Source organism: Alexandromys fortis, unplaced genomic scaffold (assembly GCF_014885135.2).
Source record: "Alexandromys fortis isolate MF-2015 unplaced genomic scaffold, M_Fortis_MF-2015_v1.1 scaffold_1, whole genome shotgun sequence".
NCBI classification, from domain to species: Eukaryota; Metazoa; Chordata; class Mammalia; order Rodentia; family Cricetidae; genus Alexandromys; species Alexandromys fortis.
This window is the reverse complement of record NW_026067927.1, coordinates 12,151,223-12,178,385: the sequence shown is the minus strand read 5'-3', so window position 1 is coordinate 12,178,385 and position 27,163 is coordinate 12,151,223. Positions and strand designations below refer to the sequence as shown.

General features: G+C 42.2%; 1 protein-coding gene across 1 annotated transcript in view; it reads left to right on the top strand.

Moving 5' to 3' along the window:
- Window positions 1-27,163, top strand: part of Sntb2 (syntrophin beta 2) — an 82,505-nt gene that overhangs the window by 45,974 nt on the left and 9,368 nt on the right. The window contains exons 3-5 of the mRNA XM_050144053.1: window positions 6,361-6,571; window positions 13,713-13,855; window positions 18,821-19,017. Coding sequence (XP_050000010.1) covers window positions 6,361-6,571; window positions 13,713-13,855; window positions 18,821-19,017 — 551 coding nt within the window. The remainder of the gene's footprint in view (window positions 1-6,360; window positions 6,572-13,712; window positions 13,856-18,820; window positions 19,018-27,163) is intronic.

Below are 27,163 nucleotides of genomic sequence, written 5' to 3'. Positions count from 1 at the left end.
CCTCCACAGACACCAGGCACACACATGGTACACATACATATATGGAGGCAAAACACTCAACACATTAAGTAAATAAAATAAATCTAAGAAAGAAAGATTTCCAGGCATTCTTCCAAAGTGACTATGCCATTTTATACTAATACCAATAAGAGTCAACAGTGTGAGAGTTTCCTTTGCTCCGTGTTAGCATTGTCAGTAGTAACTTTTCTGAAGGGTATGTGGTAGAATCTCATTATGGTTCATCTTTCATTTTTTAAAATATTTATTTATTTATTTATTGTGTATACAATGTTCTGCTTGCATGTATGCCTGCACACCAGAAGAGGGCACCAGATCTCATTACAGATGGTTGTGAGCTACCATGTTGTTGCTGGGAATTGAACTCAGGACCTCTGGAAGAGCAGGTAGTGTTCTTAACCTCTGAGCCATCTCTACAGCCCCATCCTTCATTTTTATGTGAAGGTTTCACTAAAACCAAAAGGGAAACAGCTTGTTTTTATTGTCATTATTTTACTACTTTGATTAGGTTCTGTATTAAAGCTGGTGGATGTTCTGTGAGTAAATGCAGGTTACTGCCTTTGTCCACCTGAGCTTCTGCTGCCTTGCTAGATGCTTCTGATAATGTGTTGTGTTATGAAACCTGAAAACTGATTAATTAATGATGAAGTCCAGTGAGAGAGAACATGAGCCTATTCCTTAGCAAGCAGCCGTGGCCTGGAGGAATGTGGCGGTTTTAAGTCTGTCTTTTGCATTGGCTCACACTTTCCCATCTTCATTCTGACTGTTTTTTTAGTAAAAAGGTATACTTGAGATTTGTGACAAAAATTACATGATTATTACTAAATTTAACTCATAAGTTATATCAAAGACATAACCAAGCAGATAAAGTAATATAAGCTGAACTTATAATTCCATGCTTCTGTCTACCTAAATATTGATTTGACTGGAAACCCTCAGTGGTTTGACTATAGTCCAAAACCTTTAACCTTATAGCTGCCTCCTATCTCCTATGGGCTCAATTACTGGCAGACTGCCTTGGTGTTTGCTGTTAGCAGGGTTTTTATTTTAATTTTTCCTTTTAAATAGTTAATTTCGAGCATTATTATGTTGCCTTTGTTGGTTTTGAGGACTGCTCCAAGACAGACTCTTCTGATCCTAGACTCAATTCTGGTTGGGAGTTTTTTTGTTGGTTAGCTTTTTCCCAATCCCTTTCCAAGAAGCTACAAGATTTCTCTTTCCATAAATGCTAGTGATCCCACCGGAAAATCAACTTCGTGACCCTTTCATCGTTTGAGCCCTGTTGTCCTGGTGCTCACTCCTGACTAGTCAGGTTTAGCTTTATTCTATAACAGGTTTATTTTCATTCTTCCAGTAATTTATAATTAGGATCTAATACCAAGATTTTTAGAAGTTATTCTGTCTTAATAGGATATTCAGTGTCCAGTGGCTGCCATGACCTGAGAGACTGTTTTTAGGACTGTATACAGTGTAAAGGTTTTTTGTTTTTTCCCAGAAAAGAATTGGTTTTTGCCTAAAGAATATAAACTGATTTCTATTTTCAATGCTAACTAGGTCAGTAGGAGGAGTGAAGGAAATTTCTTGTCTGGTTCTTGCCAGTGATTTTAGCATGTTTAAAGAATGTTAATGCTGGCCTCAGTGACAGAGCAACGGGGTGGAAATAAATGAGCTCTTCTAGAGGATGGTCGGCCTAAAGACATGCGGTTTGAACTACGAATCGCTTCTCCCAGCCAGTTTGGTGGGGGTGAGAATGGCTCTGACTCTTTTGCTAGGATAAGGTCATGGAAGTCATTGGCCACTTAGTATGGAGAATTCTATTTGTTCATTTGAGACAGTTTCATGTTATATCTTAGGCTGCTCCAAATTTTACTATATGGCCCAGGCTGACCTCAGATTTCTTGAAATTTTGCCTTAGCTGACTGAGCACAGGAGCCACGATGCTCAACTAGATGCATTTTTGTTTAGAGGTGGATTTTGTTTGTTTGGCCTTTTTGGTTTTGTCTTTGCAGCGGTGGGAATTGAACTTTAGGGTCAAAAACTCAACTGAGGCACATTCCCAGTTCCTGTTTTTATCTTTTGAGATATAACTCACTAAGTAGGCCAGGCTGGTGTTGAACTCACTGTCCTCCTGCCTCTTTGTAGTGGCTGTTTTAGTCTCGCTTTCAGAGATAACCTTGCTACCAGTTCACTACCCACTTAGTGATTTTGTAGTAGAGTGGCTGGGATTTGGCCCTTCCATCTCATTTTAGTTAGGGTTCCTATTACTGTGATGAAAAACACATCAACACATTAAGTAAATAAAATAAATCTAAGAAAGAAAGATTTCCAGGCATTCTTCCAAAGTGACTATGCCATTTTATACTAATACCAATAAGAGTCAACAGTGTGAGAGTTTCCTTTGCTCCGTGTTCTTCCCAGCATTGTCAGTAGTAACTTTTCTGAAGGGTATGTGGTAGAATCTCATTATGGTTCATCTTTCATTTTTTAAAATATTTATTTATTTATTTATTGTGTATACAATGTTCTGCTTGCATGTATGCCTGCACACCAGAAGAGGGCACCAGATCTCATTACAGATGGTTGTGAGCCAAAAGCAATGTGGGGAGGAAAGACTTTATGTCATCTTAGAATCCTCAGGTCATACTCCATCACTGAGGTGAGTCAGAGCAGTTCAAGGCAGAAACTGAAGCAGATGCCAAAGAGGAATGCTGCCTATAGGCTTGCTCCTTATGACTTGCTCAGAACCCTGACCACCTGCTAAGTCCTATGGCTGTTTGCCAGCTTCCCATATTTTGTTGTAATGAGCTCTCTGGGCTTATAGGATTATTCTTTAAATTTTTTGTTAACTATGTGAGTTTGTGCATGCCACAGCGTATGTGTAGAAGTCAGAAGACAACTTGTAGGCATCTGTTCTTTGTACCAGATGGGTTCTTCAGATCAAAGTCAGACCATTAGGCTTGGCAACAAACATCATTACATGCTAAGCCATCTCATCAGCCCTAGAATTAGCTTTTTAAAAAGCCTCTTTAGAGCTGGGCGGTGGTGGCGCACGCCATTAATCCCAGCACTCGGAGGCAGAGGCAGGCGGATCTCTATGAGTTCGAGGCCAGCCTGGTCTACAAGAGCTAGTTCCAGGACAGGAACCAAAGAGCTACAGAGAAACCCTGTCTCAAAAATCCAAAAAAAAGAAAAAGAAAAAAAAAAGCCTCCTTAGGCCTTGCAGTGGTGGTACAACCCTTTAATCCCAGCATTTGGGAGGCAGAGGCAGATGGATCTCTGAGTTTGAGGCTAGACTGGTCTACTGTAGACTGAAGTTTGTGTTGCAGCCATTCAGTCTCAAAGAAACACACAGAGGCTTATATTAAATATAAACTGTTTGACTTGTTAGCTCAGGCTTCTTATTAATTAGCTCGTTTTTTTTAAACTTAAATTAACCCATAATTCTTGTCTATGTTTAGCCACATAGCTTGGTACCTTTTCTCAGTTAGGCATTCTCATCTTGCTTACTCTGCATTGGTGACTACATCTCTTTCCTCTTTCCAGAATTTTCCTAGTCTGGTCACCCTGCTTATACTTTCTGCCTGGCTACTGGCCAGTAAGCGTTTTGTTAAACTATTATGAGTGACAAATATTTACAGTGTACAAGAGCATTATCCCACAGCAATCCATCTACAGATTGAGTACATGAACAGCCAGGGCTACACAGAAAAACCCTGTCGCAGAAAAAAAAGAGAGAAAAAAGAAAAGAAAGAAAAGCTTCTAAGGGGAGGTATTGGGTTTATAATGAGCTCACCACATAGGGCCAGTTTGAGTGTGCCCAGAAGTGTAAAGCATCCCCTGCAGTCCTACTTTGCCTTTACTACCACAGAAGTATCTGGGTTTTTGTTTTTGTTTTGTTTTTTGTGATATTTCAAGACAGGGTTTCTCTGTAGCCTTGGCTGTACTGGAACTTGCTTTGTAGACCAGGCTGGTCTGAAACTCACAGAGATCCGCCCGCCTCTGTCTTTTAAAGCACAGTCTTTATAATAGCCAGGACTAACTGTCCTCTATAAGATCTTTTGTGACCTATACTAATTAATTAATTGTGATTTATCATCTGTTCATTTTTTGCCTTCCCTGATAGAATTAGGCTCAATTAGGGTAGAGACTGGATTTTTTTTTCCCCATTGATCTGTGTTTCTGCAGTGATAATACTTGTCATTTAGTAGGGACTCAATTAATAATGTATCTAAGGAAGGATTGATTGGGGGCCAGAGAGGTGTCTCAGTATTTGAGAATGATTGCTTTTCTCCCAGAAGTCCCAAGTTCAGGTCCCAGCCCACACCTGTGACTCTAATTCCCGCACACCTGATGACCTCTTCTGGCATCTGTGGGTACTTACACACACCATAAATACAAATAAAATAAATCTTAGAAAAAAGTATAGACTCAGTAGAATTTGAGAATAAACACTTGCAATATAAAATAACAACTTAAAGTATTTGGAGCTGGCATGGTAGTCTAGACCTGTCATCCTAGCATTTAGGAGGATTATCATGAATTTGAGGCCAACCAGTGCTATATAGTGAGACCTATCAGGAAAATAAAAAGTAAGGCCAGCAAGATGGGTCAGCAGGTAGAGAGAGCTGCCTGTCACCAAGCCTGACAACCTCCATTTGATCCCTGGGACTCATGTGATGGAAGGAGAGAAATGAGTCCCACACTCAAGACTGTGACATACTCACACATACACACACAAAATAATTGAACAACAAAAACCCCTGAAAATTTTTAATACAAAATGAAAAGAGCAAAAACAAAAGTAAATAAATAAAAGACTTGTAAAAGTACTCGCTGCATAAATCTAATGATCTTAATTTGACCCCATCTCACTGTAGAACTAGAAGAGTAGGGCAAGGATGCCTAATGCATGGCTGGTAAAAGCTGGAGGCAGCCTTGGAACTGCTGATCTAAAGGTAACTTTAGCCAAGTGTAGTAGCAGCAGCAGCAGTAGTACATGTCTTTAGCCCCAGCACTTGGGAGGCAGAAGCAGGGGGAATCTCTGTGAGTTTGCGGCCAGCTGAGTCTATACAGTGAGTTCTAGACCAGTCAAGACTACATAGTGAGATTCGGTCTCAAATAAATTAATAAAATTCCAATTTTTATAAAGAATAATATTCACAAAGAAAAAAATATCCTGCTAGTATCCCTTTATTTCAAATAAAAGAATTTTAGTTCATTGTTAGGCTTTTATACTTTATACCAGTATTACCTAACTAAAAAAAAATTTAAATGTGTTTTTTGAGACAGACTTTCTCTGTGTAACAGCTCTGGCTGTTCTAGAACTCTGTAGACCAGGCTGGCCTCAAACTCACAGAGATCCACCTGCCTCTGCCTCCCAAGTGCTGGAATTAAAGGCATGCACCACCGCCTGGGTTTTTCTTTTTTCTTTTTAGTTATGTATGTGTTTTTGTGTGTGTGTGTGTCCACATAAGTATAGGTGCCCACAGAGGCCAAAGAACTTGACTCTCCTGGAGCTGAAGTTATAGTCAGTTTATATTATTATTATTTGAACCACCTAATTTGGGTGCTGAGAGTCAAACCTGGGTCCACTAGTCGAGCAGCAAGTGCTCTTAACCACTGAGCCATCTCTTCCACTCCTAATTATTTTTAAAATATTTTTAAAAATTAAATATAAAATTCTTTTAGCTTTGTGTGGTGAAATTCACCTGTAATTCCAGCACTTGAAAAGTGAAAGCCAGCCGGGCTGTGGTGGCGCATGCCTTTAATCCCAGCACTTGGGAGACAGAGGCAGGCGGATCTCTGTGAGTCCGAGACCAGCCTGGTCTACAAGAGCTAGTTCCAAAACCACAGAGAAACCCTGTCTCAAAAAAACCAAAAAAAAAAAAAAAAAAAAAAGTGAAAGCCAGAGGAGCAGGAGTTCAAGGTCATCCTCAAGTATATAGCAAGTGTGATGCCGGCCTAGAGTGTATGGTATACATATAACCCTGACTTTTATATACTTAATATACATATTTGTGCCCATGTGTGAGTGTTGATGTTGGTGTTCCTGCCTGCAATGTCCAACAGACTTCTGTTTCTTTGACATAGAAATTAAGGAAAAGTGAAGTGTCCCACTATTGGCCATCCCATAAGCACAGTACATCAACAGATCCAGCTGTTAGTCCCGATTATTGTCCAAATAATGGATATTTGTGTTTTCTCTGGTATTGGATTCTGAGAAATTAAAGTATCTCTACTTGAAAATCACATTCCTATACTAGATTTGCAGTTAGCGAGTTAACTCTGGTAGTGTGATGGCTTAGAACCCAGCTCATTTTTCTCTTTTCTCTCTTCATACAGATTGATAGAGCTACATTCTCCTGATAGCAGGAACACCTTGATCCTACGCTGCAAAGATACGGCCACAGCACACTCCTGGTTCGTAGCTATCCACACCAACATAATGGCTCTCCTCCCACAGGTATTGGCTGAACTCAATGCCATGCTTGGTGCAACCAGTACAGCAGGAGGCAGCAAGGAAGTCAAGCATATTGCCTGGCTGGCAGAACAGGTAGGTGGAAGGCAGAACGGGGGTTTTACTCATCCCCACTCAGACTTAGAATGCTTCCCTTATGACATATATCTAGACTGTTTATCTCTCTACCCACCTACATAATCTCTCTCTCACTTTTTCTTCCTCTCTCCGATGCATGCGTGTGTGTGTGTGTGTGTGTGTGTGTGTGTGTGTGTGTGTGTGTGTGTGTACAGTGTCTCACCATTTAAACCAGGCTGGCCTTGAACTCACAGAGAACCTCCTGCCTCTGCTGCTCCAGTGCTGGATTAAAGGCGTGTGCCACCATGCCTGTCTATAGATCAATCTATAGGTTATGTATCTCTCAGTTCCTGAACACCCACATTGCAGCTCTTCTGTTTGTCTTGTTTCTCTTCCCTCACTCCTTTCTATAGTCTAGCCACTGGTCTCTAATCATCACCCCAGCAGTAGAGTTAACCTTTGTGGTTTCATCATCACAATACAGCTAAAAGGAGGTTCCTGTTACCCCTTTTATGGGGTGCTCGTTATGATTTAGGACTAGGGTCAAGAAACCAGAGCGCTCTCTTAGTGGCTAAGAGTGTTTTTTGTGCAGTCATAAATACCAGAGTTCAAATACCAGCACCTACATGAAAACTGTGTTGTACAAGTGTCTATAACTTCTGTTCCAAGGAATCCACCACCCGTTCCTAGCCTCCATGCACCACCTCCACACACACACACAAATACAATCTTTAATTGGGTGTCTGGGTCAGTGAACTCTGTGTGTTGTTAGCACTTAGCAACATGCTTTGACTCTGCTGTAAAATAGCAAGCAAGAGAATAAATGGACATAACTTTAGAATAAGTTGAAGGGTGGATTTGACCCAGAGATCATAGTTTTTACACTCTTTTTGTAGACTATTGATAGTGTTCCCAGGGGCAACAGTCTCTAGTTTATATCCCCAAAGTAGAGAAACTTAAAATATACAAAATATAGGGTTGATGATATAACTCCATAGTAGAGCACTGTCTGATACGCACAAGGTCCAAGGCTTAATACTAGAGGAAGAAAATAAATAAAATATTTTACAAACCATTAAACAAGATTCATTGTAGTCCATAACCGAAAAATGAAAAGAAACATACCATGAAAACCTAATGGATGCTGAGGGGAAAGGGGGAACTGACGAGCACAAGTTTTTAGATCCCAGGTCCAGCATAACAGGGAAAGGGTCAGAGTAAGTTCCAGGACAGTAAGGGCTGTACAGAGAAACTGTAGCCAGAAGCTGTTTGTCCTGCCCACCAGTCCCATGGCTGCTTAAAAGTAATCACTCAGAGACTTAATATTTGCTAATTATAAATGTTTGGCTGGTGGTTCAGGCTTATTAGTTAGCTCTTACAACTTAAATTAACCCATTTCTATCAATCTATGTATTGCCACCTAGCCCTCTATTTTTATATGTCTTGCTTTCTCTGCAACTGAGTGAGTGGCATCTCCTCGATTCTACCTTCTGTCTCTTTGTATCTCTGCTTGGCTTTTTTTGCTGAGCTATATCCTGCCCTGCCATAGGCCAAAGCAGCTTTATTCATCAACCAATAAAAGCAACACATATTTGCAGCATACAGAAAGGCATCCCACATCAAGAAATCCTATCTCACAAAAACTAAAAAAGAAAAAAGACAAAATTCTTGCTCTTTTTATTTACTGTCCCTATCACTGTAATTCATATGTCCTTTTCTCTAATAAATCTTTGAATATTTTCTTTATGCAGATGAAAGAAAGATGAGTACATATTCTCCCTTTTCTCTTAAAAAACTGTCTATGCGCCGGGCGACGGTGGCGCACGCCTTTAATCCCAGCACTTGGAAGGCAGAGGCAGGCGGATCTCTGTGAGTTCGAGACCAGCCTGGTCTACAAGAGCTAGTTCCAGGACAGGCTCCAAAGCCACAGAGAAACCCTGTCTCGAAAAACCAAAAAAAAAAAGAAAAAAAGAAAAAAACTGTCTATGCGTCTATGTATGTGGGCATCTGCCTGCACATACTACAGAGAACATATTGAGGTCAAAGGATAAAGGACAATTTTGTTGAGTTGGGATTGGTTTTTGTTTGTTGGTTGTTTGTTTTGTTTTTGTTTGTTTTGAGATAGAGTTTCTCTGTGTAACAGCCTTGGCTGTCCTGGAACTCACTCTGTAGACCAAGCTAGCCTAGAACTCTCAGAGATCCACCTGCCTCTGCCTCCTGATTTCTGGGATTAAAGATGTACACCACAGCACCTGGCTCTGTGGAATCAGCTTTGTTCTACTTTTAGCAGGTTCTAGAGTTCAAACTCAGGTCACCAGGCTTGCCCATCAAGAACTTTACCCACTGAGCTATCTTGTGCCCCCCCACTTTTCTCATACATAGAACTTTTATCTTGTTTATTTATTTATTTATTTATTTATTTATTTAAACAGTCTGTCTGGCGAGGTTTTTATACAATACATCGAGAGCTACCTTATTCTTTTTTTTTAAACATCTTTTTTTAAGATTTATTATGTATACAATGTTCCTTCTGCATGTACACCTCTATGCCAGAAGAGGGCACCAGACCTCATTACAGATGGTTATGAGCCATTATGTGGTTGCTGGGTATTGAACTCTGGACCACTGGAAGAACAGCCAGTGTTCTTAACCTCTGAGCCATCTCTCCAGCCCCCGAGAGCTACCTTATTCTATAAGATATTCTGTTCTGTAGCTAATAAGAATGTTCCCAGCTTTGTTGTCCTAATATTTTATCATTACAGACAATACTGTAGTAAACTTTTGTAGCTTAGCTTGTCATACATACATTATCTAAACTTTTTGGTCCTTGTTCACACGGATCAGATAACAAGGGTACTTATTATTTTAATATATTTGGGCCTTAAAATTATTTCTGGGAGGGCCCAGTGGTGGTGGCACATGCCTTTAATCCCAGCACTCAGGAGACAGAGGCAGGTGGATCTCTGAGAGTTTGAGGCCAGCCTGGTCTACAGAGTGAGTCCCAGGACTGGTTCCATAGCTACTGAGAAACCCTGTCTCCAAAATCAAAACAAACAAAGAAACAAAATGGCCGGGTGGCGATGGTGTACACCTTTAATCCCAGCACTTGGGAAGCAGAGGCAGGTAGCTCTCTGTGAGTAAGAGGCCCGCATAGTCTACAAGAGCTAGTTCCAGGACAGTTAGGGCTGTTAAACAGAGAAACCCTGTCTCAAAAAACAAAACAAAACCAAAAAGATTATTTCTGGGAGCAGGATGTAATGGCACACACCTTTAATCCTAGCAGAGGCAGTGGAATTTTGAGTTCCAGGACAGACAAAGAAATTTTGTCTCAAATAAATTAATAAAGTAAATAAATATTCTTTCTGGGCCAGGGCCCATGAAATGACTGTTGATTAAGTGTTTGCTGCCCAAACCTGATGACCTGAGTTTGATCTTCAGAGCCTCATAAATGTAGGAGATAACCAACCCCACAAAATTGTCCTCTGACCTTCATATCCACAGTATTTTTTTCAAAACCTTTGCTTGAAGACTTTGTCTTGCATGGAATGTTTTGAGACAGGAGAGATGGAAAGCAGAAGGGGCATGGACAAAAGCTCACTTGTCTGCTCCATTGGCCCCATCCACAGGTAGAATTGTTTCTTTAAAGATTTGGAGTGGCTGGAGAGATGGCTTAGCAGATAAGAGCTCTTGCTGCCCTTCCAAAAAACCTGGGCTTGATTTTCAGCATCCACATGGCAGCTTATAATGATCTGTAACTTCCCTTCTGGAATCTGGTTCCACGGGCATGCAAATGCATGGACATATGCAGGCAGAACACTCATACATGTAAAAGAAATAAAAAGAAAAAATTAGTTTATATCAATTCTTATATTTGGACAGTGAGAGTAGAAAGTAAGGGGATATCTTTCCATCTGTAGGATAATCTCCAGAAATGACTGGTCATAAGGAATGCTAGTTATCCGCCTCTAGACCTCAAATATTTCCACGATTTACTACTGACTTAAAATAACAGACACTGACTTCATACAGTTTCTAGGGTTCATGGCCTTAGCTGGATAGTTCTAGCCAAGGCTTTCTCATGAAGATAGAGTCAAGCCATCAGCTAGCATGGCATTTATCTGAAGTCATCAAGACTTCATCTCCGAGACAGAGTTTGATTGATAGGATCATAGGGTTTCAGAAATATTAATAATATATTAGTAATATTTAGTGTTGCCTGTTTATTAGAAAATAAATTTAGAAAAAGCTGATATTTGGCCAGGTGTACATGTGTGGGTGTAGAAATACAAGCAAACTGAAACCCTCACATTGTTATCCCCTTTTTTCTCTAGCCAGAAACTTAGTAATAGTGACTCAAGGCTGTTTGTGCTGATACCACAACTGAAAACGCATACTACATATATAGGCAACATTTTGACTCTACTGAAAATAAACAATATCCATAAACAGTAAGGCAAATAAGCAAACAGAAGAGAGAAAAGGTGTTCTTTGAAAACCAAAGGCTTCGTGGGCTGGAGAGATGGCTCAGCGTTTAAGAGCATTGACTGCTTTTCCAAAGGTTCTGAGTTCAATTCCCAGCAACCACATGGTGGCTCACAACAGTCTGTAATGAGATCTGGTGCCCTCTTCTGGCCTGCAGGCATACACACAGACAGAACACTGCCATCTCTTCAGCCCCAAGAATGACTTTTAATAGCTGATCTCATCCTCCTGCCTTCATTCTCAAGTGCTGGCTGGGCTTATAGACATGTACCACTATGCCTGTAACTGATATTCTTCTACCAGATTGCAGCTAGCAAGAAATGACAGCTTAGAAAACTAGAGTGCATTGGTCCTCTCACGGGCTAGACTTCATTCCTCACTTCTGGGATCAGTCTGTAGCTGAGAGACACAGAGGTGTGTGGTGGCATATACCTTTAATTCCAACACTCAGAAGGCAGAGGTAGACAGATCTCTTGAGTTCAAAGTCAGCCAGGGCTACAGAGTGAGACCCTGTCTAAAAGAATCTGAGACTCTGGGTTAAAGGTTTTCAGATTGTGGCACACATCTTTGATCCTGGCACTCGGGAGGCTGAGGCATGTGGTTCTCTAGGAATTGGAGGCCAGCCTGGTCTACATAGTGACCAGGGCTCTTAACCACTGCGCCATCTCGTCAACCCCTTTCAGAAGTCTTAAAGAAAAGAAAGAAAATGTGATTCTGAAGACAGCTATCAATTAGACAAATGATTAGCTTGAGTTCTCCTGGAGGCAGTCAGGGGTGGCTTGGAGGAGGAGGGTAAAATACATTGCTTTAGGGGGAGGGAAAGGGGAGGTGGCGGTGGGGAAGAGACAGAAATCTTTAATTAATTAATAAAGAAATAAATAAATTAAAAAAAATACATTGCTTTTCAGCAGCCAGATCTGCAGGAGGTTTGATGATGGCAGGGCTTTTCTTTTTTTTTTTAATGATTTATTTAATTTTATTTTATGAGCATTGGTGGGAAGGTGTCAGATCTCATGGAACTGCATTTTCAGACAGTTGTGGGCTGCCATGTGGGTGCTGGGAATTGAACCCGGGTCCTCTGGAAGAGCAGTCAGTGCTCTTAACTGCTGAGCTATCTCTCCAGCCCCGGCAGGGCTTTTCTTGAACACAGTCCTTTCCATTTTTGCCCCAGATCCTTGACATGAATAAGTAGTAGGTGACTGTTTCCTAGATTTTTAAACTTCCTAGGTAACTGAGCTTTATGTAGATAAAAATATGTGTATTTGAAGCCAAAACATGTAAATAATTTGTGTTTTCCAGAATAACAGTGTAGCACTGGGAGCTAGTTCAGCAGGTTAGCCATTGCCTAGAATGAGACCCCTGTTTAAATCAGAGCATCAGAAAAACAAACTACATCATGGTCAACATTTTTTATTGCTTATTGTTGTGTATGCATTTGGGGTGTGTGTGTGTGTGTGTGTGTATGAGTAGTGCAGGCTTGTACATTTCATGGTGCAGATGTGGAGGAAAACTTATGGGAGTCAGTTTTTTTCTATCCACTGTGGGCTCCAGGGATCAAATTTGGGTTGTCAGACAAGTACTAAAAAGTGATGAACTATCTCATTGACCCATGGTCAAGATTTTTTTAAAACAAAATAGGCTATAATTTACTATAGGAAATTCTACAACATACAGAGTTGTGTTATTTTGGAAGATATTATCATAATTATTCAAAATACTAATTAATACAACAATGTCTTTCTCATTTTCTCTCTTTCTGTCTCTCTTTTTCTTCCTTTCTTTCTAATGTGCTTTGGTGCTTTGCCTGCATGTATATCTGTATAAGGGTATCAGAATCCCTGGAACTGGAGTTACAGACAACTGAGAACTGCCATGTGGGTGCTGGGAATTGAACCAAGAGGAGCTAGTGCTCTTAACCACTGAGCCATCTCCCTAGCCCCAAACAACGTATTTCTTAACTGTAGGTTGAATTTTTTGTTTTGTTTTGTTGAGGCAAGGCCTCACTATATAACTCTAGCTAGACTTGAGATCTGCCTGCTTCTGCCTCCTGAATGCTGAAATTATAGGCACTGCTCCTGGCTTCCTTACTGTAGCTGTTAGTCAAGATATTGCTTAGTCAAGATTCTGCAGTAGAAGACATGAGTTCCCATCATGTTCTCTTTTCTTTCTTCTTTCTTTCCTTCCTTCCTTCCTTTCTTTCTCTTTCTTTCTTTCTTTCTTTCTTTCTTTCTTTCTTTCTTTCTTTCTTCCTCTCTTTTTTGATTTTCGAGAAAGGGTTTCTCTGTGTAGCTTGGTGCCTGTCTTGGAACTTGTTCTGTAGTCCAGGACTCACAGAGATCTGCCTGCTTCTACCTCTCAAGTGTCCAGTTCTTAACAGATATACACTAGGCATACACATTTTGAAATAACAGTGTATATTAGAATTGTGATGGTCAGTTTTTAAGGAATGGGGTAAAATTGTCATGTCACTAGATAATGCCTGTGACTTGTTAGCTTTCAAATATGCCCCTCTTCACACTTCCGATGGGGAATCCCGACCTGTGGGGGTAAACTCAAGTCTGTTAGGGTGGGGGAACAAAACAAAGATCCTTAATGTTAGGCCAGTACTCAAGTCACTTCTGCAAAAGGCTCATCGTGATCATAGTTAGCTCTGATTCTGATCTCACCATTGTGACAGGCAAAACTAGATGGTGGAAGACAACAATGGAGGCCTGTTCTCATGGCTGTGACCGAGAAGGATTTGCTCCTTTATGATTGTATGCCATGGACAAGAGATGCCTGGGCATCACCATGTCATAGCTACCCTCTTGTTGCCACAAGGTAAGACAAAAGGAAAAAATACTCAAGTCTACTATAAAGTGAATTCTACTGCCTTTGGTGCCTAAAATAGCATTTGAGAGACTAACAGACAAAATTTTTTTTTCCCAACTTGATCATTTTGCAGCTCCTAACTCTTAACAGAATAAATTGCTTCAATCACTTATGGATGTTTGTGTATGTGTGCACGTGCAAGCATAAATTGTTGAGGGAGTGGCTGTTCCTTTTAGAACTTGCTTAGTCATGGAGATAATAGGGGTTTGGGGTGGTTTGGGTTTTCTTTATTATTGACTGTGACTAAAACCACTGAAATCGTAGTAGCCTTTTGAGTAGGTGATGAAATCATTTAAACCAGACTGTGGTACAGTGGATAGACCGCTCAATTTAGCCAAAATATCTTTGCAGTGCTCTTTGCAGCAAAAGAGCACATAGCAACAATCATGGCTTTGTCCTGAAGCCACAGAATGTTCCCAGAGTCACAGGTATATGGACTTGGGCAGAAAAACGATTGAGAAATGTAAATTTGAGGTGTCTTAAGAGATACAACTAGAAGTGTATTCAAATTCTGTTTCCCTTGGATCTTAAAGAGTCAGATGTTGGCATAACTGAAAAGCCCCACAAGACTGCTTTTAGGAATCATTAAGAAGTTTCTCTCAGTGCAGTAAACCAGAATGAGAAGTGAGTGTTCTCTGCTGTGCTGAAGTTCCCTTTTGGCAGTGTTTTGTTGTAACTGTCATTTGCCCTTGATGGAAAAAGGGAGTGGAAGATAATCTAGTGGTTTCACTAAGTGAGGGAACTGCTCAGAAAAACACTTGATGGTGAAAGAGGGAAGTGTTGGAACCATCTCCTGTGCCCCATAGAGGACTGCTGTGTCCTGTTGTGAACAACAAAAACATTGCTTTTGTGTCAGGGTTTCACTATGTAGGCCTAACTGGCCTAAAACTTAATATGTAACCCATCTAGTCGTTAACTCAGAGAGATCCACCTCCCTTTGCCTTCCAAGCACTATAAGTAAAGGTGTGTGCCTCCACGTACAGTCTGGTATCAATCTTTTCATGTAAAAAGAGTTAAAGTTGTCATATAGCTTTACTGGGTTGCTCTCAGTCACCGGAATAGAGTTAAAGCACCTCCTGAGTTTGAGAACCAGGAAGATGTTCACGCCTTAATTCCCTCAGGGGAGAAGCATCTTGTAGAAGACAGTTTAAGTGTCATTCCCAGGCCCTCACTGAAGTAAAGAAAGCTACCTTGACATCAAGAACTATGATGTCAAAAAATAAATAAATAAATAAAATTAAAAAAAGGACTATGATGTCATCCAAGAACGTCCCACTGTGCTTGTGTGCAATGTCCCTGGAAATCCTGACTTAGTGTCACTTATTCTATTTTGTCTCACGTTCACTGAGAGCAGGACAGGACTCCTACAACACCAAGGATGTTTCCACAGTTAAGGTTAGACCAGTTAACTTGTATTCCAAAGATTTAGAACACTCTAAATAAATAAAGCTAGAAGTTACTGTCACCTTATAAACAAGCAGTTTCTGTCCGTTGGATGTTGCTTGTCAAAGGACTTTAGTAGTAAATAAAATGGGGCAGTTGTGTATTTAAGGAGTAGGTCTGCTCAGACCCTAGGTATAACATCAAAATCAAATATAAAATCAAACATGGTGGCACAACTGTGATCCCAGCCCTTGAGAGTTAAAGGCAATAAAACCGGGAGTTCAGGATTGGGCTGGGCTACGTGGGAGCCTATGTGAAAAAAAGAAAAGAAAACATGCCGTATGAGGAAAAAGAAGTAAGACCCAATGTTTGTGTTTCAAGTAGCATCAAGAAAATGAAGCCAAGAGGAACTGGTGTACAACTCAGTTGGTCCAGTACTTACTGTATGAGCATTGAGAACTGAGTTCAGATACCAAGAACCCCTGCAAAAAGCCAGGTATTGATATAACTCCAGTCTGGGGGTGTGGAGACAGATGGTCATGGAGCTCACTACCTGCCAATGCAGCTGAATCAGTGGGCTCCAGGCTCAAATGAATAGACTAACAAATATATAGGAAAGACAAAGCAATATTTGATTATCTACAAAACTAAGTAATCCCAGGTAAATTAAGAATTAATTATTCTTCAGATTTCAAGATCAAGTAACATTGTTAGATTTGTATAAAGTAATAGCTATCATTTATGTTGGATTACATACACATTTAGGGTTTGGAGTTTTTTGTTGTTGGGTTTTTTGTTTTGTTTGTTTGTTTGTTTGTTTTTTTTTGCTTTTTGTTCATTTGGTTTGGTTTTGGTTTTTTGATACAGGGTTTCTCTGTGTAGCTGTGGCTGTTCTGGAACTTGATGTGCAGTCCAGGCTGGCCTTGAACTCATAGAGATCAGCCTGCCTCTGCCTCCTGAGTGCTGGGATTAAAGGTGTGCATCACCGTGCCCAGCTCACATTTAGAAATCAAAACTGTGTGCATGTACATTTTTTCTCTCAATACGTGACATTTTTGGCAAGGAGGATGAAGGGATTTTTTTTTTTTTTTTACTTCTTTACTAAGATCAAGGCTGTCCTAGGTACTGTGGGTTTTGCAGTCTTTTCCTATCAGCTTTCTCTTTAACCAGGGGAGACAGAACCCAAGGACAACATGGCTACTGTATCATGTGGAAAATTGAGTGGTATTGAGTTTGTGGGACTAATACAGCCCAAACTGCTAAAGCTCATCTTTTTGTGAGTTTATTTGGCCTTCCCACAAAAGTGGGGATGGGAAGCATTTGGCAATGTGTCCTAACCAATGGCTGCTCCCCAAGTCCAGCAGCTGGTTTGAATTAGAGTCCCTCTGCTAAATATTTCAAAATCAAATTTAGGGGAAAAATACCTCCTAGACTGATATTTTGTAATGTCTGACATGGGATTAGCAATCAAACTGAATGTGGTAGAATAACCCTGTCACTTTCCTCCGTACTTCATCTTACTTGGATCATGTTGAGTAATTCTAAAACTTAACTCTTTCTGAGCTGGCTCGTGTTCACCTGGCATGTAAGATCTTCAGGAGTTAGGTTAGTAACACAGTTCTCAGAGGTGACTCCATAGGGCAAGTCTGTAAATTCAAACGTATCTCATAGTAATATCATGTAATCATAAAATGTTTCTTGCGGTTTTCACTGTGCTGACAGTTGCCCTGGGGGTAAGTTAAACTGCTGATAACCTTTACAGGTTTCAGGGCAACTGGCAACCAGTCACATGCACAGGCTGTCCATAGGCACTGTGTTCTCTAAATGGCCTGTGGGGGTAGGGAGTCAGTTTAATTTAAATGTCTTATTGAAGCAGTAAAAGCTCAGTTTGGGGTAGAGAGGTTGCTCAGTGGGTGAGAGTGCATTCTGATCCCAGCACCCAGGAGAAAGCCAAGCATCCCACACATGTGCCTGTAGGCCCAGTGCAATGGCAGCTGAGGCAGGAGGATTGGTAGGACTTTGTGGCTATCAAGTTCGCTCCGGATTCAGTAAGAGACCCTGTCTCAAGGAAGGCTATAAGGTCACAGAACAGGGAGGACACCTGATGTGGCTTGTGGCCTCCACATAGGGACAGGTGTTCACACCCACACATGCCACATTGACAGCACAAATTATCAGTTTTCTTTCATCTTAACCTGTGAGTATTCATCTTTTTAAAATTCGACATGATGAAATAGGAACTATTGAGCTGAGAAAAGAGCTGTACTTCTGAAGTCCACGAAGAGTTTCCACCCTGAAGAGGGCTGATTAGCAAACCACCGTGCTCAGATCCATGCTTGTAAGGAGCCTGCTCTAAAAGACCCAAGGAGAGTGCTAACTGTCGCCCTGATAAAATTCTGGTTTTCAAGAAAGATTCTAATTTTGGATCAGGTTTGGATGCTGTATAGAAGTAGAACCATGTGCTGCATGGTGGAGTTTTGTGACCTGTTCATTTCATCTAACAAGAAGTCCTCAGAGTTCATCCATGTGGTAGATGACCATAGGACTTCCTTTTCTAATTCACTGGTTGGGATGTTGTGTGGTGTTTTGTTTCTTTTTGAGAGGCCACTGTCTGTACCCCAGGCTGGTTTAAAATTTAGAATCTTCCTGCCTCAACTCCCTAAATGTTGGGATTACAGGGATGCACTACTACATTTGGATGTTCTCCCTTTGTCTCTCTCTCTCTCCCTCTCTCCCTTCCTTTCTTTTTCGTTTGAGACAGTATTTCTCTGTAGCTTTGGTGCCCATCCTGGAACTAGCTCTAGACTGACCTTGAACTCACAGAGTTCCGCCTTCCTCTGCCTCCTGAGTGCTGGGATTGAAGGGTGGGCCACAACAGTCCAGCTTCTTTCTTTTTTTCTTGTTCTTTGGGCTTTGATTTTCTTTATATGAATGTTTTGCCTGCTTGTATGTCCATGCACCATCTGTGTACCTGATGCCTGTGGAGGCCGCCAGGTGAGGGGTCTTGAAGATGGTGTGAACTGCGGTGTGTCAAACCTAGGTCCTCTGGAAGAGCAGCAAATGCTCCTAACCCAAGTTGTCTCTCCATCCCCTGGCAGGACTTCTGTATCCCTTTTCCTGTTAGTGGGTAATTTTTTTTTATAAAGAGAATAAGTAGTATCTTGCCTCTTGGAACACCAGGGATTATTCTGTGGGATTAAAGAATATTATCACCTTCAAAATATCACAGTCTGAGCCGGGGCGGTGGTGGCACACGCCTTTAATCCCAGCACTTGGGAGGCAGAGGCAGGTGGATCTCTGTGAGTTCGAGACCAGCCTGGTCTAAAAGAGCTAGTGCCAGGACAGGCTCCAAAACCACAGAGAAACTCTGTCTCAGAAAAAAAAAAAATCACAGTCTGGTTTTGAAATGTATTCATCTAAAAACTGCTGAAGGTTTTATCAGTTTCTGCTTACCAATGAGTATACATTTCTGGCATTTTCTTCCAGTAATGCAGTAATTACTTTAGCTCTCTATTCTATTTGTGGTCCTAGGTTGGTTCATTCAGGTTCTGGATGTCGGTCACCCTCCCTCGGATCTGACCTTACCTTTGCTACAAGGACGGGCTCTCGGCAGGGCATTGAGATGCATCTCTTCAGGGTTGAAACTCATCGGGATTTGTCCACCTGGACCAGAATACTTGTTCAGGGTTGTCACGCTGCTGCCGAACTGGTCAAGGAAGTCTCCCTAGGTAGAGATACTTTGTTTGTTTGTTTCTGTCTGTCCGTCTGTCTATCTGCAACAGGTTCTCACATAGCCTGTCCTGGCCTGGAATTCAGTTCGTACCAAGGATAAGAGGATGGCCTTGAACTCTTGATCCTCCTGCTCTACTCCCCAGTGCTGTAATCACAGGTATACATAATCATTCCTGGCACTGATGCTGGATTTTTAACAGCAATTAAAGTATTTTTTCAAGATTTATTTTTAGTGATGTGTGTGGGTGTATATTTGTCTGTTTGTGTCACGTGTGTGCAGGTGTCCTTGGAGACCAAAAGAGGGAAGCTGAAGAGACAGGATTTGCTTATGAGCCGTCTCTCCTACCCTCTAACATTAATTAAGTGAAACTGCTCAGCTTTAAAGTAAAGCCACCATTGTGTGTGCCCACTATAAACTGCCTTAAAATGTGAGCTCAAATGGTGATGGCGGAAAGAAATCCGGTATCTGTCTCACTGGCGAAGCTTTGCCATGCTTGCCACATGGCATTAACCACGTGGCTTTTTTACTGTTCATATTTTAAAAATCTACATTTAATAGTATAAGATACTGGGCAGTAAAAGTTAGATCCACTGACTATAGTTAAGAAGATTTTAGGGTCAGGCATGGTGGTGCATGCCTTTGATCCCAGCACTGAAGAGACAGAAGCAGGAGGATCTCTGTGAGTCTGAGGACAGCCTGGTCTACAGAGAGTTCCAGGGCTACACGGAGAAGAAACCCTTTCTCAAAAAAAAAGAAGATTTAGCATCTAAGATATGTCTAGACACTCTTAAATACAAGCATCTGACAATATTGTAGTTACAGAGAATAAAGTGTTTGGAATATGAATTTCTCTTCAAAGGTTTGAAAATATTCTGTCCAACACTGTTAGTGCTTGAAGGAGCTGGTTGCCATAGTTTCACTATGGAAGCTCCCTCTAGTGCCTAGTCCCTGCTGGTTGTTATGTTGCACTGTGGAAGCGCCCCCTAGTGGCTAGTCCCTGTGAATTTGGGGTTTCACTTATGCTCTGCAAGCATACAGGTATTTCAACTGGCCTTTCAGTTTCACAAAAGCTAGGGCTAGTGTGGCTGGGACTTGAGCTGCAGTTCTCATGTGGAGCCAGTGCATTATGCTCCTCCTTCTCTCTCCAGATGACTCATGCTCATGAGTGGATTAGATGCCTGAAGGATACACGGTGTCAATCCCCTTCATCCATTACATCAGCAAATATTTGCTGTGTACTTTAGTGTTTACCCAGAGAGAGATAGAAGTAACTAAGACCTTATTTCCTGTCCTTGACTAAGCTGTGAGAAGAGCACAGGGTCCTATTGTCCTCTGTGATTAGCTTGTCACAGACTTGGTCTTTCTGCCTCTCTCTCTTTCTCTCCCTCTCCCTTTCTTCCCCTCTCACTCTCACTCTGCCTCCTGTTTTGCTGTAGGGTCAGGCCAAAGAACTTCTTCCAGAAACACCCAAACTCCATAGAACTACGAGGTAATGAAGTAACTGATCCCAGAGTAGTAGAAGCAGGATTTGTGGCATAAAACATCTGTGTCATGCTGAGCGACGGTGGTGCACGTCTTTAATCCCAGCACCCAGGAGGTAGAGACAGGCGGATCTCCTGTGAGTTCGAGGCCAGCCTGGTCTACAAGAGCTAGTTCCAGGACAGGCTCCAAAGCCACAGAGAATCCCTGTCTTGAAAAATGAGGGAAAAAAATCTATTTATCAGTAGGTTTTCACCAGTATTTGGATTTAAGAAATACAAAGGTTAGGCCTTTAATCCCAGCACTTGGGAGGAGAGGCAGGTGGATCTGTGAGTTCAAGGCCAGCCTGGTCTACAAAGCCTGTTACACAAGGAAACCCTGTCTCAAAAAAATCAAAAAAGGGGGACGGGGAGGATACAGAGTAGGGATAAGAAGTGGAGCTCAGTGGTCCATGCAGAGACTGAGATTCAGTCTTCAGCACTCCAGGCAGACTAAATAAAAAAGATATTGGCAGAGAAAATGAAGTGTTTGCCACACCGCAGGAAGGCCAAAGTTCATTCCCCAGAACCCGTGTCTACAACTGAATCCAGCTGTGCTGGCTCATGTGTATCATTCCAGTTTCTTCCAGAAAGGTAAAGGTTACCTGGGAGTCCATGGCCAGACCAGCAAGAGAACTTGCTTGTTTCTAAAAATATAAGGTGGATAACAACTAGGGAGGAACAATCCCAAGGTCTGGCCTCTGACCTCTACACACATGCACATAGAGAGAGGCACAAGATAGACAACGTGATAACATTCATTTCAGTATAGCACTGATGGACCCCATAGTGAATCTCTTCTCCCTCTGGGTTTACTAAGTCTGTTAATATTATGGACTTCTTCAGAAGTTACCTGTAAGGCAGGTGGTGGTGGTACATCCCTTTAGTCAAAGGCAGAGACAGGCAAATCTCTGAGTTCAAGGCTAGCATGGTGTACAGAGCTAGTTCCAAGACAACCAGGACTACACAGAGAAACCCTGTCTCAGAAAAAAGAAAAAGAAGTTGCTTTTTGGTGGTGGTGATGGTTTTTTGTGACGGGGTTTCTCTGTGTAACAGCCCTGGCATCACTACTGCTGTGATGGACATCATGACCCAAAGCAACTTGGGGAAGAAAGAGTTTATTTCACTCACAGTTCTGTATAACAGTTCATCATTGACATCAGTGAGGGCAGGAACTGAAGCAGGGCAGGAACTGGAGGCAGGAGCTGATGCAGAGGCATAGATGGGTGCTGCTTAGCTTTGCTCAGCCTGCCTTTTTTTTGTTTGTTTGTTTTTGTTTTTGTTTTCTGAGACAGGGTTTCTCTGTAGCTTTAGAGCCTGTCCTGGAACTCACTCTATAGACCAGGCTGGTCTCAAACTCACCTCTGCCTCCCAGTGCTGGGATTAAAGGTGTGCACCCTCCCCACCCTCCCTCCCCCACCTCCTGCCCTCAGCCTGCCTTCTTGTAGAGCCCAGGACCACTAGCCCAGGGATGGTACCATCCACAGTGGGCTGGGTCCTCCCCCATCAGTCACTAAGAAAAAGCCCTACAGGCTTGCTTAAGCCTGATCTTATGGAGCCATTTTCTGAATGAGGTTCCTTCCTCTCTGATGAGTCTAACTTGTGTCAAGCCTGGCCCCACAATGTCTTTTTTGTTTTCTTTAATTAAAATACTTCGTTTTGTTTTTTGAGATAGGTTGTCCTAAAACCAGGCTGATCTCATACTTGCTAAATATCCAGGGTGATGGCAGGATATGCCTGATCCTTCTCCCTCTGTGTCCCAAGCACTGGGATTATAGGCATGTACCATCATGCCCTCTTCAGCCAAATACTAGAAATATAGGAAGACGTGCATGGTCTGCAGGCGCCGAGGGAGGAAAGACTTGCATCCCAATCACAGTTCATTTTATCCACTGGACCATAGGCTCCCCTGGACAAAGCCATGCTCCAGGGTTGGGTTGGCCTTCCATGAAACACAAGAGGACACAGCAGAAACCTAAGTTCCCGTAAAGGAAAAATGGGGACATGGAAATGGGCACAGTCAGTGCTTAATATAATTTGGTTGATTTAGAACTTGGAGATTATTAGTGTCCATGGAAAGAGAGATGCTTAATGGTGTGATGACAGAAACAAGTGTTGACAAAGGCCGAGGGCTGATGGGACAGTAAGACAGGCATGTGTAGAGTTCTTCCAAGAAGTTTGCTATGAAGAAGAGAAGAGAAAGGAGCAGTATAAAAAATACTTGATTTTTGTTTTTTTGTTTTTTTGAGACAGGATTTCTGTAGCCTTGGAACCTGTCCTGATACTTGCTTTGTAGACCAGGCTGGCTCCGAACTCACATAGATCCACCTGCCTCCTAAGTGCTGGGATTAAAGGCATACGCCACCATCGCCCAGCTTGTCTTGAACATTAATGGTGGCTGGAGGCGTAGCTCTCAAAGACAGAATATTTGCCTACTGTGCATGAGGACTTGGGTTTAATCCCCAGTACCACATGGGCCAGATATGGTGGTGTGTGGTGTAATTCCAGCATGTTCTAGTTTCCTGTCTGTGACTGTTGAAATAGGAGCGGCGGGGCTGCGTCCCCAGCACCCCAGCCGCCTGGCTAGCTTATGCCCGAAATAACAACACACAAACTGTATTCATTTAAACACTGCTTGACCCATTCCTATCTAGCCTCTTCTAGGCTAATTCTCACATATTAATTTAGCCCATTTCTAATCATCTGTGTAAGCACCCCAAGGTGCGCTTATCGGGAAGATTCTAGCCTCCATCCATCCTGGGTCNAATTCTCACATATTAATTTAGCCCATTTCTAATCATCTGTGTAAGCACCCCAAGGTGTGCTTACTGGGAAGATTCTAGCCTACGTCCATCCTGGGTCGGAGGAGTTTCATTGCGTGCATCTGCCCGGGAGAGCGGAGCATGCCTCTCTGTCTGAGGCGTCTGGCTCTGAGAGGAGCTGCATTACTTCTGACCTCACTTCCTCTTCCTCCCAGCATTCTCTTCTGTTTACTCCACCCACCTATGTTCTAACCAATAAAATGGGCCAAGCCAGTTTCTTTATTAGCCAATGACCTTCCTCCATCATGTGACCAAAAGCAACTTTGGAGAAGAAAGGACTTTTGTTTTTCGAGACAGGGTTTCTCTGTAGCTTTGGAGCCTGTCCTGGAACTATCTCTTGTAGACCAGGCTGGCCTCAAACTTACAGAGATCCACCTGTCTCTACCTCCCAAGTGCTGGGATTAAAGGCGCACGCCACCACCCACCTGAAAAGACTTACTTGGTTTACATTTCCAGAGAAGTCAGGACAGGAAGTCAAGGCAAGAATTATAGAATTATAGAACACTACTTGCTGGCTTGCTCCTGGGTTAGTACTCAGCTAGCTTCCGTATACAGCCTGAACCCATTCACGTCAATTATGAATCACATCCTTCACAGACATGCTCACAGGCCAATCTGATCTGGGCAAACCCTTAATTGATACTTCTTCAGATGACTCTAGACTGCATCAGATGGGCAGCGAAGGTTAACTAGGACACTGCGTTTAAGGGTAGACAGAGGAGACTCTAAAGCTGAAGGTCATTCTTGGCTGTACAGACCAGCCTGCGCTACACTAAGATTGTCTCTAAAATAAAACAAAATAAGGGGCTGGAGAGATAGCTCAATGGTTAAGAGCACTTCCAGAAATGATAAATTTGATTCCCAGTATCCTCAAGGAATCAGAACTATCTGTAATTCTAGTCCCCAGGGATCCAGTGACACCTTCTGGGCAGCAGGCATATCCATGGTACACAGACATAAATGTAGACTTTAAAACACTTATCTACATAATTTAAATAGAAATAAAACAAAAAATGTAAAATAGGTTTAGTGAGATGGCTCAGTGTATATAATCCCTAACAGCCTAATGCAATCCCAATATCTACTCGTTAGAGTGAGGCAACAAACTCCCAGACTTGTCATGTGACTTGCACATGCCCACGGTAGCATGTGTGTGTGAGTATGCACATGTGTGTGTTCTACATACAGTAAAATAAATGCCCAGTGTCTAGACCTAAACATATTCAGTATGATCTTTCCTGCTCCTTTTCAAGGTTGAAGTTCCATAAACAAGATTTTCATTCAGGCGCCAGTGGCTCAGCAGGTAGTGGGAGGCAGAGGTAGTCGGATCTCTGAGTTTAAGGCCAGCCTGGTCTACAAAGTGAATTCTAGGTCAGCTAGGGCTACATAGAGAAACCCTGTCTTGGGGGTCAGAAGGATTCTGTTTTTCCAAGTACCTCTTCTCACATACGTATTTGCTTTCCTTTCCTTCCCTCCTGAGGCAACACAGGTCAAAACAACATGTGAGAAATCTCAGGGCCGGGAATGTAGCTCAGTGCTTGCCTACCACATGAGACAACTCTCACACAAGCCCAGTGTTGGGCTATTTGCTTGCCTTTCTTGGCTGTGACTGTCTGGCCCTCACTCACCTGTGTGACACCTTCTACAACCAGGACTGTAAAGAACTTGGACCATCTTTGAACTGTTCTAGATTAGAGCTAACCGGCTCCCCTTTAGAGCCCGGTCCCTCCTGCACACTGGCTTTAGAGATGTTAGGACTGTAATCTGGGTACCTACTTTGGTTAGGGCGTGAGTCACCCCCACCTCTCCCGCAGCCATTCATTTAGAGAAAGTGCATGGGCTACTTCTACAGGAAGCTGATTGCATCCGTGTTTACTCCTTACCCAGTAGGTTCCTCCTCTATGAGATAACTACTAATTTGTTGTCCAAAGCTCGCTTCAAATAGTGCAGAGAAGGACACCAATATTTATCTGTTTTTCTTCTTCCCAGTTTCCTAAACACACAGCTGCATTAACTAATTTGAGCTTTTGCATACCTGGTGAAAGACTATGTTGGTTACACGTGATGACTGTTGGGGTCCACGAGAAGACACGATGGGATCAGCAGGAGCGTTTATATTATACCACATGCGTGTGGATCACACAGACCTGTAGAAGAGGGCGATGACCTTGAGAGGGACCTGTAAACTCCTTTTAAGCTCAGCTGCAGGAATTTTAAAAGCAGTGTGACCATTCTATTTAGGATTGGCTTGCTTAGGTAGCGATCATATTAGTACATTGCTAATTGGTAGGGCTAGCAGGGGTGGGCTAAGGCTATAGCTTTTCCATTGTTGAGCAAATCTGGATAAGTCCTTATTTGATTATCACCTGTGGTGGGGGTTGGGAGATGGCCCAGGTCTCGTGTGTGCAGGCACTGAGGCCTGGCTAAGTTATTAGGGGCCTGGCCCTCTCAATTACTTCCTTGCATGTCATTCTTGTTAAAATAGAGAAGCAAAGCCCAGCTTTAATCTTTAGGTGTAACTCTGTAGCCCAGGCTAGACTTAGATTGTTGATGCTCCAGTTTCAGCCATTTAGCTAAGTACTGAGATTATAGGCATGTGTCCCCATATCCAGTGACCAGAGTTTCTGTGTTTCTGTCAATTCAGATGTATTTTTGGTTGAGCTTTTAATTTTTTTATAATAGCTTGTGAGAGTGTGCATGCATGTGCTGCATATAGAGGTCAGAGGACAATTTATGAGAATCTGTCCTCTCCTTTCCACCTTGTGGATGGGGTTAGAACAGGCTTGGTGGCAAGCACCATTTACCTGCACACTCTTGCAACCAATCTTTGTTTGTGGGGGTGGGCCTGGCAGTGTTTGTTTTGTTCTATTCTCGTAGAGAATTGAGTGCTCTACCACTGGGCTGATCCCCAACCCTAGATGTTGAAAGGATTGACCACTTGACTCTTGCTGAGCATAAACTTTTGATAGGCATTATCTCCTTCCCAGATCCCAGCCAAAGCCTGTTACAACCCTGGAGGCTCCTTCTTTCTTGCCCACATGAACACTTCTGTCCATATCTCCTGTCTGTCTAGTTTTATCTCTTCTTTTTGTTTGGGTGTTTGATTGGTTTTTCTTTTTCTTTCTTTCTTTCTTTCGTTTGTTTGTTTGTTTTTGTTTTGTTGTTTTTTTTTTTTTTTCAAAACAAGGTTTCTCTATAGCTTTGGAGCCTGTCCTGGAACTAGCTCTGTAGACTTGCCTGGCCTCAAACTCACAGAATCTGCCTGCCTCTCCCTCCCAAGTGCTGGGATTAAAGGCGTGTGCCACCACCACCTGGCTAGTTTTATCTTTTCTTTGGGGCCTATCTGAATTTCCATCCTAGAAATCTTTTCCCGACTTCAGCCTTAGCTCAGTCTCAAGTGTAATTATGACTTATAGATTCTACCTTGTACGGTTAGGGCTTCAGAGGAAGATCCTGTCTTAGAAAGAAAACTCAGACTGGCTTTGTAGTCAGTCTTATAATTCCAGCAGTCAGGACACACAAACAAGAAGATCAGAAGCACATAATTACAGGTCTGCCCAGGGGACACTGAACCCTGTCTGAAAAGAAATATGATAAGAATAATAGGTCTTTTAAAAAATATGTACTCTGCTGGGCGGTGGTGGCGCAGACCTTTAATCCCAGCACTCGGGAGGCAGAGGCAGGCGGATCTCTGTGAGTTCGAGACCAGCCTGGTCTACAAGAGCTAGTTTCAGGACAGGCTCCAAAACCACAGAGAAACCCTGTCTCGAAAAACCAAAAAAAAAAAAAAATATATATATAT